The sequence below is a fragment of the Phalacrocorax aristotelis genome, chromosome W (assembly GCF_949628215.1).
Source record: "Phalacrocorax aristotelis chromosome W, bGulAri2.1, whole genome shotgun sequence".
Taxonomy (NCBI): domain Eukaryota; kingdom Metazoa; phylum Chordata; class Aves; order Suliformes; family Phalacrocoracidae; genus Phalacrocorax; species Phalacrocorax aristotelis.
Window position 1 is genome coordinate 13,212,596 of NC_134310.1, and position 12,829 is coordinate 13,225,424.

The window sequence follows — 12,829 nt, forward strand, 5'->3', positions numbered from 1 at the left end:
CAGCATGCAGGAACAAGATGCTATGGTATCGCTTCATTTCTGGAATGTTGAGGAGCTGTATTAATACCTTGCAAAGCTCTACTGACCAACACAAATAGTAGATAGTGCTTTACAGCATCTGGTATCATTAGACTTCCGAGGAATCAGCAAGACACACCTTATTGACCCCAATTCATCAAACCAACCTTCAGATCCCAACTGCAAACCACTGAGTTATCTGTCTTTTAAAGTAATACCCCTTCCCCAGTTTCCTGCCAACCCTACCAAGATGTGCAATCCCTGCCCCTGCAATATGTACTGGAAAATACCAGACAACTTGAACAGAGGTCACCAGTTAAAACAGTTTTTAAACAGTGTCCTGTAAAGGCATTCATATCCTGCAAGTTATTGATATTTTCTATATTTAGGAGATTGTATTGCAGCTTCCCATCTGGAACCTAGCCTCAAAAAAAGCATTGATATAAACCAGAAAAAGGAACTGAAGGTGCTGAAACTTAGCTCTTGTGCTAATTGGTAGTGTAGCTCCAGAAATAGTTTTTTCCCCTATGTAGTTGATATATAGCATATGTATTTCTACAGTAATTTGATCCTTATGGCTATTATTTTATAGAAAGACACATTAAATGTTTAAGTCAATCTACGGCTTACAGTTAAAGCATTTAAAAGTATTTTTTTAAAAAAAGTTTATTTTCCACAAAGAAGAACAATAGATAAAATTAAATTGCTTTCCATAGTTTTCTTAAAACGGAGTCTGCAAGGACATATTCGCCACCAAAATTAAAAAGAATTTTACAAACAGCCATAGACTATAATCTTAAAGCAAAAATTTAATATTGCACTTTGTTTCTCTAATGCTTGGATTTTACTTTTTTTCCTAATTCAGATCAAGATTCTATATCAAATATTGTAATGCCTCTGAAGAACTAACAAAAAAGTTTAAATGGGAAGTCTGATAAGGTTTTAGAATTTTTCATTCTGATCACAGCCTGTGATGTGATGTCAATTACTACAATATTGGTTAATTCTGTTTCATATATATAGTTTTCCATTATAGTATAAGTACTTTAATGCTATGTATATCAGCAATTGTTCCCTAGTCTGTTAAAACAACAACAACAACAACAAAGTAAAATCACCAAATGCCTTTTTATGCCAAAAATCTTACCAACTTTTTTTCTGGTTTGTCTGGTTTTGTCTGGTTGGAGAGGGTAGAAAGAAGGGACATTCACAAAATTGGCCAGCATAAGACATGACCCAGTTTCCAGTTCTTGCTTATCAAAGCCCAAACCTTTGAACTGAATCACTTAAAATGTGACTCTCATTTTAACCATCCTGTCATCATTTTTGAAACCTGAAATATCTTTCATGTTCTCATAAAGGCCACTTATGGAAAAGCCTATTTCGTCATATTTATGAAGCCTTAAAAATAAGACAGAACTTTGTAAGAATGAGCACAATGTGGAAACACCACCTTTCCCTCTCCCCCTCCCTTATGAGCTGTTTTATTGCACAAGGATATACACAGTAAATTAGTTTTTAAGTAGTCAACATCAGACGTGTCTTTGACAACAGCGTTGGGTGGTTTTTTGTTTTTGTTTTTTTTTTTTTAAACATGATTTCTGAAAAGGAAATTTATGTTTACAAATCTCTAACATAAAAGCACTGGTCAGATCTAATGGCTCCATCATTCTTTTCTTCTTTAGGGTACACTCAAGGGGTGAGTGCTTTTTCTATATAATTTCTTGCACTCTAGATGAATGTATGTTTAAAGTTGTTGGGGTTTTCTGTTTTGTTTTAAAGCTCCAGGACTAGCCCAGGAGACAATCAGAGCAATTCTCCGCAAACTAATTTGAGTATGGCTGGTAACACCAATACTCTGGCCTAGTTTTATTATAGTTTTAGTCTTACTATTTTTACAGTATCATAAAACCTGAAGATAACACAAAGTGCACAAACAGAGCTGCTACTTAGTTGCCATAGTTCAAACTTTTCTTGCAGTCTGAAATATACTTTCTACTGGAGACTCATTTTGCATATAATTTTTGGTGATTAGGTAACTATGTATTATTAAAAAAAAAACAAAACACAAAACCCAAAACCCACCACCAAAACAAAAGAACAACCCAAACACAAACCAACCAACCAAATCTTCTCCTTCCTATCCCTACTAGCTGAGATATCTCTCTGCCTATGAGCCCTGGACAGCATACGACTATCCCCTTTTAAAGTTCTTGTCACACTTTGCTGGCATCTTCTAGTGCTGCTTTAACTTTTTAAGTTTTGTGCATGTCCCTATTCAAAATACCCCCCCAAAGAACAAAACCAAAACTTGAACACAAAACAAAAGAAATAACTCAACAGTGCAATGTAACAAAACAAATGGCATTCTAACAGTTTGGCAAGTGATGAGTTCACCTGAGATTAAGTGATCTTTAGCCAGTCTGTAACAAAATGTTGCTTTGCAATAATAGCATAGAGGCAACAAATTCTTAAAAGAAAATAAGAAGGTATACAATCTTGACAAAGTCTCTTAATTAGTTTCCTTCTGTTATCTCTTCCCCCCATCCCCATATATCTGTTGCTTGTCTACTGCAGCTGGCTGCAAAACATACAGCAAGGGTTGGCTTGAAGGCACATGATGTTTGTAAATAAATCCACAATAGGAACCAAGCTGGAGAGGTGATACATGATCAGCCTACTAGGAAAATTCTGAGCATGTGCATATGGATGTAAAGTCCAAGCTACATTAATTAAAAAAAAAAAAGCCAGTGCATTTGTCAGACTTCATCGCTTTTTTTTTTTGTCAAAGCTTTCTTTTGTTCCTTGTGCAGATCACAAACAATTAAGGGGGGTAACAACAGTCCATCATAAACAAGAAAAAGCTGTAGTAACACTGAACCGCATAACATAAGCAATAAGCATGTGCAAATTTTCAAATCATAAGAAGCAGCCATTCCTCTCTCACAACATGGTTTGAGTGTTATGAAGCATATGACACTAGTAAGGCTGCTCCTAGTACGTGCCACTTTAAGGGGGGGTGCTCAGGTTTTCAAGCACGTGAAGCAGTCCTATGACGTGCTGTAGGTGTCAATGCATGATCACAGGTTGTTTTCATTTATTCACTGTACAGGCAAGAGTAATACCATTTCCTTTAAAAGCAAGTCTCCACTATGACACCTTGATCTTCAACATAACAGGTATGATTCAAAACCCAAGTCAAGTCAGCTTTTTATGGATTCCTTCAATGAGAGGGGCAAGATGGTCTCTCATCTGTGGGTTGATCTGGGTTTGGATCAATCTAACCAAAAACAAAACAAACCAAAAACCAAACCAAAACCAAACAAAAAAGCCACAACAACCCAGTGCATTTTAGAATCAACTGCTAGAAATAAAAATCAAAATTCACAAGTTTAAGACCATTATAATGATATATGCCGTTCCCAGTCCAAAGATTATTTAAATAATTGAAAAAACTTTGTCAGACAAAACTTTAGATAAGAATGACTAGAAATATTAATATTACATAGTGGAAGACTTTAAACTACAGGTTGATGGTAATTTAAGGATAAGCATGAATAACTAATATAAAAGTTTAAAAATTTCTGCTTTACTAGCACTGAAGTCTTAAATTATTTGATATATACAAAAAAGATGACATATCACTAGAAATGTAACTTAAGAAATATTTAATTGATTTGAGAGAAGTAGAGAATTTTTGCTCGAAAAGGCAGAAAGTTATCAATGAAAAAACATTCTACTTTTAAATTGAAAGTAATTAATCCTCAAATATCCTATGGGATGTTTCAAAAGTTCATGTGTTCTAAACCTTACCTCTTCTTCCTTTCTATGGGAGAAAGAAGGGGTACAGCCTGCTAACTTAGGTCTCAAAAACTGGATGATAAGAATAGCCTAAGTGTACAGTGCATCTTTTAGACAACACTGTATCAGTTAACTTAATATAGCTTCTTTCTAAATCTTAAAATACCTAAAATGAAAAGGACTCAGGAGTTGTGCTCTCAGGAGTTAAGCTATAGCAGAGTTCTCAGGAAAGTACCTAGCACACAGAAACGGCCCTCTGCCTGCTCATTAGCACAGTAGTGTTTCAAGGCTGTGTGGGGGGAATCGTGCTATGTAATACTATTTTCCTAAAGTGGGTGAATTCAGGCAAAATTTGGCCAGAGGACACTTTTTTCTTTTGTCCTATATCACTGCTTTTTCTTGAAAAATGTAAACATGAAAAGCTTTGAAATTTGCATCTCATTCATGGTTATTCAGTGGCTGCATTTTTAGTTATGTGAAGGCCAAAAATGTTGAAGAACTGTGTACTTCAGAAAACTTAAGTCAGAAATGAATACCAGTATGACACTTTTCTACATGAAGCTTCTGAAAGCCCTACACCCACAGAACTTAGACACACATGCAGGCAAAACAGTTTAGTGGTTGCTATAAAATGTTAGGAAGCAGTAGAGGTGAAAAAGTTGAAACCTTATTTCTTTATTTTTAATACACAAATTTAAAAAATGTTGCTAAAATAGTAAACAACACTTTGAAAATTTCCTGAAAGTATTAGACTAGGGAAGAGTGCTGCCAAGGAAAATTACCTTCCAGGTCTGCAGCTCCAGGAAATAGCATGATAGAGAAGCCAAGGTATCTCACAGAGCACCTTTTAAATTTAAGGTTGCAGCATTCATGTTAAAAATAAAAGATAAAAAAAGAGTAACCCATACTGTAAAACAGGCATGGAAAACTCTTGATGCAATTCATCTGCACCTTACAAACAACAACAAAAAAAATCCTCCCCAAAACCAACTTATTCCATGTTAATCATTTTAATGGTTTCTCCTAATTTTAGAAAGGAGAAACAGGTTCCTAAACTTATTCCACAACACAAAGAAATCAAACAATACATGAATCATCATATTCTGACAGATATACCTACTTCTGAATATAGGGGTGGAGGCAGAAAACGGAACTCCTGGATGTATGCAAATAATGGTCCTTGAAGTGTTCTCTCAAAATCATCAAAAGCAGCTATAGGTGCAAGGCTGGACTGTCCATTTTCCTCTGTGACCACATCTGCATAGCTAGGAGGTGCTGAAGGGAAAAGGTACATACAGTTCAAACAACAAGTTCTTATGCATGTCAAAATATATAACATGATAAATATTAAACTTTAATCAGTGTAAGATTCACCAGCAGGTAGGTGACTTAAAGAATTGTTAAACAAAAAAGGGAGACCAGACTATTTCGTTTTATTCTAATATTAAGCTTATGTTCAAAAACAGACTGACCACTGTTTACTGTGGCTTAATTATCCCCTTAAAATTTAAAGCATACCAAAGATAATTTCTGTACAGGTAGGAATGACAGAACATTGTAGTCCTATGGACTCCAGAAGTCTCCAGGTCTGGGATGTGTACTTAAAAACACCAGGATATTAGATATGTGAAAACAGAAGGAAGGAAATACATAATTCTTTCTTTGGCCATAATATATTTCCCATAGAAAAGAATATTATCTTTTCACAAAGCCTTGGCTACTAAGGCTGGTGAGAGACCCCAGAAACTGCTATTATAGGTTGCAATGCCTTATAACCAAGGATGCAATTGGGATACTGGAGGTGGAAGTAATGAAGTTGTGCACAGATACAACGGCATCCTGTGCTTTCATTTCTACCACCTTCCAAGGCAGCTGGATTTCATTGCCTGTCCTAGAGAGAGAAAGGCAGAGAGGGAAGAAACTCTGTTCTACATATGACAAGCAGGTGGCAAGAAAACATCCACAACAGATTTCCTGTGGGCTTTATTATGAAAGGATGTAATTTGATTCTGTTAGCGAGACTGCAATGAATAAAGCAGACAAAAATCAAAACAGACTAGCAAATTGATTGGGGTTTGTATTGTCAAGTTACCTTCTGGTCTTTCAGGCAGTGTCAGACTAAGCCAATTCACGTTCATGCTACCCTGGCTGCTCACACTTGATGTTCTGCTACCAAATGGATGTAGAGGAATGGTACCAATGACCAGTGGTAAGTTAAGGAATAAATCCATGGCTCCTGGAATATCAACATATACCTGAAAAAAAATAAAAAACCAACAAGTGTATGATTAAAACGTAGGGTTTTATCAGAACTTCACAAGTATTAGTCTAAGTTGTCTTTCCAAGGAAGTTGCCACAAGGAGTTTGTTTCTAATAGTCTTTCAGGGCCCATGCCCCTATGGAGACATGAGCTCTTCAAGTTAAAGAAGTCTTAACATGAGCCCTCACATGGAAACACAGTATACTCATTAAATGCTTGCTTAGGTGACACACAACTGTTTTAAGAACTTGCATGATTTAAACTAAATTTACTTATCAGACCTCCTGTCAGGACACTAATGCCGGAACATGTATTTCTTTCATAACTAATTATTGCAAAATGCTGTGCTAGGAATTTGTATGTAATGTTGGAAGCTACTCATTCTTGAGCGTGAAACAGACTACCCAACATACCATCAGTGAATACTCCACACGGATTATACTACAGTCAAGGATTGAAGGGGAAACAGGTGGAATTTTCAACTGTTTGCCATTCCAGGTTTCTGTTTTGCCAGATGACAAGGATTCCCCACGGAGGTTGGCAACAAGCTGTTTGACTTCCTTCATTTTCCCTTTGGCATAGAATGCCTGTGTTTGGTAAATGGTTGCCTTTGGCACCACCATACGGGAAGAGCAATTCTCAATCTCAGCAAAGATCTGAATTGATTCACCTGAAACAAACAAAAGAAAAACAACAAACAAACAAAAAATCCCAAATTTTCAAGTTCTCTTTACATTTACCAGGCAGCTTAAGCAAACTGTCACATTCTGTATACAGTTATAATGCACCAGGTGCTATCACTGCTTTACCTGGAAAAACATCCACTGACGTTAATAGAAGCAAGATCCCCATGAGCTGTTCTAAAAGGGAGGGAAAAAAATAACAAAACAAAACCACAAAAAAAAAATCCCAAAACATACCAGTCTAATAGATGAGGTCCTTCAATAACCTAGAAATACAAGTAGTGCTGTCTTAGTTAACAGAGTATACCGAGAAGATTGCAAAATGCAGACTGAGGTGGTAAAAATATCCTTAATGTTTCATTTATATAAAAAACAGTAAGTACAAACTGTAGCTTTAAAAGGGAAGGAAAATATATCCTATAATTACACCTATTACATACCTGGGGTGTAGCCCTTTCTTTCAATTTTGGCACTTAAGGATATTGGGCCTGAGGTACAAAGCCAACAACATAGAGTCTTTTCTTTTGTGCCTGCTTGGGGTGACTGCAAGAAGAGAAAAATATTGTCCATTAATCCCTTCAGGTATTCAAATCAACACAGAAAAATAATAATTTTCATAATGCACTTATTTATTTTGATAGACAAAGCTACTTTCATAGGAAAAGTCTCAAGCAATTAAAACAGCATTATACAGATACAATGTTTGTCCTAATTCCATTGCTGTATTAGTATGGCTTTTTCTGCCATCCTCCATCCTACAGCCATACTTAACACAGTTTTCAATAATAAAAATAAATATTGCATAGCTTAAAACAACAGGCTTCATAGCCTAGACATCCCAACATACTGTTGCAGAGCTTTTCATTTAATTAACAGTAAATTAGAACGTCTTTGCACTTTCCATTAAGCTGTATTTCAGAAACAAAATAACTAAGCTAAACTACTGCAATCTTGACTCCTGCTATTTCATCGGTTTCTGAATGATCCTGTTTCATCTATATTAAACAAGACTTATTTTACACAACAACAGGATTTTGGGCTTGATCCAAAGCCCATTAAAGTCAAATGAGACACCTTGAATTTTAATGGAGTTTGTGCAAGGTCCCTTCACAAGCCTGATTTTTCACGCATACACACAAGAAAACTATTTCAATGGACTTCTACACTTTTTTTCCTCTAGATTAAATTTTGAGGAAGGGATAAAATAAAGGAATTTTAGGCCAGACTGAAATCAAATCCTCATTGAAAGCAGTTGTGATATTAAAGTTATTTAAATAAAATGAAATTTCAGGAAAGGATTACAAACAGAATCACAGAATCCCAGGTTGGAAGGGACCTCAGGGATCATCTAGTCCAACCTTTCTAGGAAGAGCACAGTCTAGACAAGATGGCCCAGCACCCTGTCCAGACGACTCTTGAAGGTGTCCCATGTGGCAGAGTCAACCACTTCCCTGGGGAGATTATTCCAATGGTTGACTGTCCTCACTGTGAAAAATTTCCCTCTCATGTCCAGTCGGAATCTCCCCAAGAGCAACTTTTATCCATTCCCCCTTGTCCTCTCCATGTGACTCTGTGTAAAAAGGGAGTCTCCATCTTCTTTGTAACTACCCCTTAAGTACTGGTACATGGTGATGAGATCCCCTCTGAGCCTCCTTTTCTCAAGGCTGAACAAACCCAGTTCTCCCAGCCTAGCCTCATATGGCAGCTTCCCAGTCCTCTGACCATCCTGGTGGCCCTTCTCTGGACCCCTTCCAGACTGTCCACATCCTTTTTGTATAGCGGGCACCAGAACTACACAGCACTCCAGGTGTGGCCTGACAAGCGCTGAGTAGAGTAGGATAATGACTTCCTTATCTCTGCTGGCGATGCCCTTTTTGATTCAACCCAGCATCCTGTTGGCCTTCTTGGCTGCGGCAGCACACTGTTCGCTCATGTTGAGCTTTCTGTCCACCGGGACCCCCAGGTCCCTTTCCACAAAGCTGCTCTCTAGCCAGGTGGATCCCAGTCTGTGCTGCACTCCTGGATTATGTTTTCCCAGGTGCACAACCTTACACTTCTCCTTGTTGAACTTCATAAGGTTCTTGTTATCCCACTCTTCCAGCCTATCCAGATCTCCCTGCAGAACAGCTCTCCCTTCTGGAGTGTCTACTTCCACACTCAACTAGGTGTTATCCTCAAACTTCATCAGGCTACACTTGATGCCATTACCCAGATCAGTTATAAAGATGTTGAATAACATTGGGCCCAATACTGATCCCTGGGTGACTCCACTTGTGACAGGTTGCCACTTGGAAAAAGAGCTATTTACCACCACCCTTTGGGTGCGGCCTGTCAGCCAGTTCCCCACCCACTGCACAGACCACTTGTCTAGGCCATAACGCATTAATTTCTCCAGGAGGAGGCTGCAGGGGACTGTATCAAAGGCCTTGGAGAAGTCCAGGTAGACAATGTCCACCGCCCGCCCCATGTCAACCAGACAAGTCTCTTTATCATAGAAGGCCACCAGGTTTGTCAAGCACGAACTGCCCTTAGTGAAGCCATGTTGGCTTTTCCCAATCATGTGCTTCATTTGACTTGTGATGGCCCCCAGGAGGATTCATTCCATAACTTTCCCAGGGATTGAAGTAAGGCTGATGGGCCTATAGTTACCCGGATCCTCCCTCGAGCCATTCTTGTAGATAGGGGTAACATTTGCCTTCCTCCAGTCCTCTGGGACATCTCCTGTTCTCCATGACTTCTCAAAGATTATGGAGAGAGCCCTTGCGATGATGTCAGCCAGCTCTCTCAACACCCTCGGGTGGATGGCGTCAGGGCCCATTGATTTGTGGGGGTCAAGCTCCTGTAGTAATTCATATACTAACTCTTCCTTCACTGATGGTGAGTCGGTGTTTGGTTCAATTGGCAATTTTGTTCCCAAAGCCTGGGACGCAACAGTGTTGGTAAAGACGGAGGTGAAGAAGGTGTTGAGGACCTCTGCCTTTTCTGCATCATTGGTGACTGATTCTCCTTTTCTGTTTAACAGTGGGCCTATGTTTTCCTTCTTTTTCTCCTTATGGTTGACATGTCTGAAGAACCCTTTCTTGTTATTTTTTTATGTCTACAGCCAGTTTCAATTCAAATTGGGCTTTTGCTTTTCTGACTGCATCTCTGCACTCTCTGGCTATGCCCTTGTAGTTCTCGGCGGATTATCCTCCACTTCTCCATCTCTGGTATGCTTCCCTTTTGGATTTGAGTAGACCCAGGAGGTCATGGTTGAGCCAAGGGGCCTCTTGCTCCACTTACTTCCCTTTCCTTTGTAGGGGATAAATTGGCTTTGTGCTTCCAATAGAGAGTTCTTGAAGAACTCCCAGCTCTCACTAGCTCCTTTGTCTTCCATGGAAGCTTCCCATCGAATCCCTCCCAAATGAGCCCGGAGTGCACTGAAGTTTGCTCTCCTAAAATCCAGAACCCTTGTCTTAGAGCTGACCTTCAGTATGCTCAGCAGGATCCCGAACTACACAATACTGTGGTCACTGCAACCAAGGCTATCACTAACCGAGATATTACAAAGCAGGTTTTCTCGGTTTGTGAATAGCAAGTCCAGCAGTGCCTCCTTCCTGGTTGGCACTTCTAACATTTGTATCAGGAAACAGTCCTCTATGCATTCCAGGAACTTGGTGGATGACATGCGAGCTGCCGTATTGTTCTTCCAGCAGATGTCTGGGTAGTTGAAGTCACCCATCAGGACCAGGTTCTGTTGGCCAGAAGCTTGCTTTAGTGGCCCAAGTATCGCTTCACCGGCATCGTCACCATGGTTAGGAGGTTGGTAGCAGATGCCCACTGTGAGGTCCTGCTTGGAGATGACCCCTTTGACTTTAACCCAGAGGCATTCGATAGAGCAGTCACAATCACCATAGTTGACTTCGATACATTCGAGGTTTTCCTTAATGTAGAGTGCGGCGACTCCACCTCTTCTACCCTGCCTGTCCTTACGAAAGAGCCTGTAACCGTCCATTGCGATCCTCCAGTCATTTGAGCTGTCCCACTATGTTTCAGTTACTCCTACGATGTCATACCCTTCTGAGTGGACATGGAGCTCCAGTTCCTCCTGTTTGTTTCCTAGACTGCGTGCATTTGTATACATACACTTGAGGTGATTACTCTTCTGTTTCACCTCTTGGGAGACAGCTAAGGAACCTTTGTTACCACACTGCTTGGCCTGACTTACTCCCCCGTTGGACGTGCTGGTGTGAGCATTTTGGCAACAGATCCCACCCCCCAAGTCCTTCAGTTTAAAGCCCGCCTCACCAAGTTAGCCAGCCTACTGCTGAAGATTCCCTTACCCCTTTTGGACAGGTGGATTCCATCCCTCCCTAGCATGTTGTCGTCATTGAAGAACACCACATTGTCATAAAAGCCAAACCCCTCACAGTGGCACCAGCCACGTAGCCAGGAGTCGATATACATTATGCACCTGTTTCTGGCTGCTCCCTTCCCTCGAACTGGCAAAATGGAAGAGAAGATCACTTGGGCGCCAATGTTTTTCACTTGCTCCCCTATGGCTCGAAAGTCTTCCTTGATTTTACCCCGGTTACGGCTCTCAGTGTCGTTCATGCCTACGTGAAATAGTAGTAGTGGATAGTAGTCTGTTTTCCTGATGAGTTGTGGCACCATCTCGGCAACGTCTCGGACCTTGGCTCCTGGGAGGCAGCATACCTCTCATGACCCCCTGTCAGGTCGGCAGATGGGTGCCTCAGTACCCTTCAACAGAGAGTCACCCACCACGAGCACTCGTCGTTTCTTTTTACGATGTCCACTTGTGCTGGTTTTGGCTGAGAAGGGGTTAATTCTCCTCACTGTTGGGGGTCGGCTACCTTTCCAGCTTCCTGCGCTCTGCCACGTGGGCAGGAGGCTGGGAGGGGCAGGGCCATGTCAGGGGCAGCTGACCCCAACTGGCCAATGGCATGTTCATTCCATACCATGTGACACCATGACCAGTACATTAAGGGGGGGCAGTTTGCGGCTCGGGAGCTGCGCGGCGGCGGGCAGTGAGCGGCTGCGTTGCATGCGTTTTTTTCGGCAGTTCGTTCCCCTCCCCCAGGGTTTTGTGCCTCTCGTTGTTCTCCTTTACATTGCATTTCTGTTGTTGTTTCTTTTAATTTTAATTATTAAACTGTTCTTATCCCAACCCACGAGCGTTACCCTTCTGATTCTCTCCCCTCATCTACCAGTGGGGGAGTGAGCGAGTGACTGTGTGGGGCTGAGCTGCCGGCTAAACCACGAGACCACTGTGTGTTGCTGGTATAGTTTCCCCTCGTGGGGGACTTTGCAGACTTTGCCCATGGGTATCCTCAGTCATTAAGGCTTCATATCTGTTTCTGATTATGATGGTGGAGGGCGCAGGCTGATGTGGAATCCTGCTTCTGTGAGTCACCAGGGTCCACAGTGCCTCATACAGAACTGTGATAATTTCTCCCCATCAGTAGAAAACTATCTATATGGAAATTATCAATTATGCACTGCAGCAAATTTTTTACTTTGCATTTTTAAGTTAGCAGTACCTCACTAAACTAGTAAGAGTTGCTCTGTTCCTTCCATAGATTTTTCTTTATAACTGTAGAGGAACGGTTCACCAAGTTTTCTTCTTTAATGAGATTCTACAGTTTAGTAGTATCAATTTAGATCGACAAACACATTTTATGTATCATAAAAATCAAGCAACTCCAAGTACAGGATAATTTACCCTTCAAAATACAAGCAGTTAAAGAGTCGCTAAACTGATATAATACTTAAAAGAAGAGCTGTAGTTAAACTAGCAAATAAATATTAGGTAAAATTACATGTTGATGTTGCTTCAGTTGTTATACTTCATTATTTTTATGCCAGAAAAAGAATGAGTAATTCTGTCAGTTCTTACCAGTAACGAAGGAGTGTTGATATCTATATGTTCAAAGACTGTAAATACCTTCTTTAATTTTACTGGTAGAAGCCAAGGCCTATGCAATTCAGCTTTCACCCAATAGCGCACACTGCCATGTCTGCCTTCAAATGAGGTAGCAAGTGGTCTGTGTAGGACAAAGGTCAAAGT

General features: G+C 40.3%; 1 protein-coding gene across 7 annotated transcripts in view; it reads right to left on the minus strand.

The window, feature by feature from the left end:
• LOC142049329 (arrestin domain-containing protein 3-like) overlaps positions 1-12,829 on the minus strand; it is a 50,452-nt gene that overhangs the window by 23,434 nt on the left and 14,189 nt on the right. For 4 of the 7 annotated variants that reach the window (XR_012657682.1, XR_012657684.1, XR_012657683.1 and 1 more), the window contains exons 3-7: positions 12,659-12,806; positions 7,203-7,305; positions 6,493-6,749; positions 5,912-6,074; positions 4,940-5,094 (exon numbers count right to left, since the gene is read on the minus strand). Coding sequence is in view for 4 of the 7 variants with exons in the window: in XM_075076939.1 (XP_074933040.1) it covers positions 4,940-5,094; positions 5,912-6,074; positions 6,493-6,749; positions 7,203-7,305; positions 12,659-12,806 (826 nt within the window). In the remaining 3 variants the exon portion in view is untranslated. Of the gene's footprint in view, positions 1-1,854; positions 3,299-4,601; positions 4,664-4,939; positions 5,095-5,911; positions 6,075-6,492; positions 6,750-7,202; positions 7,306-12,658; positions 12,807-12,829 lie in introns of those variants that run through there. The other 3 variants (XM_075076938.1, XM_075076941.1, XM_075076942.1) reach the window with 3 other exon arrangements.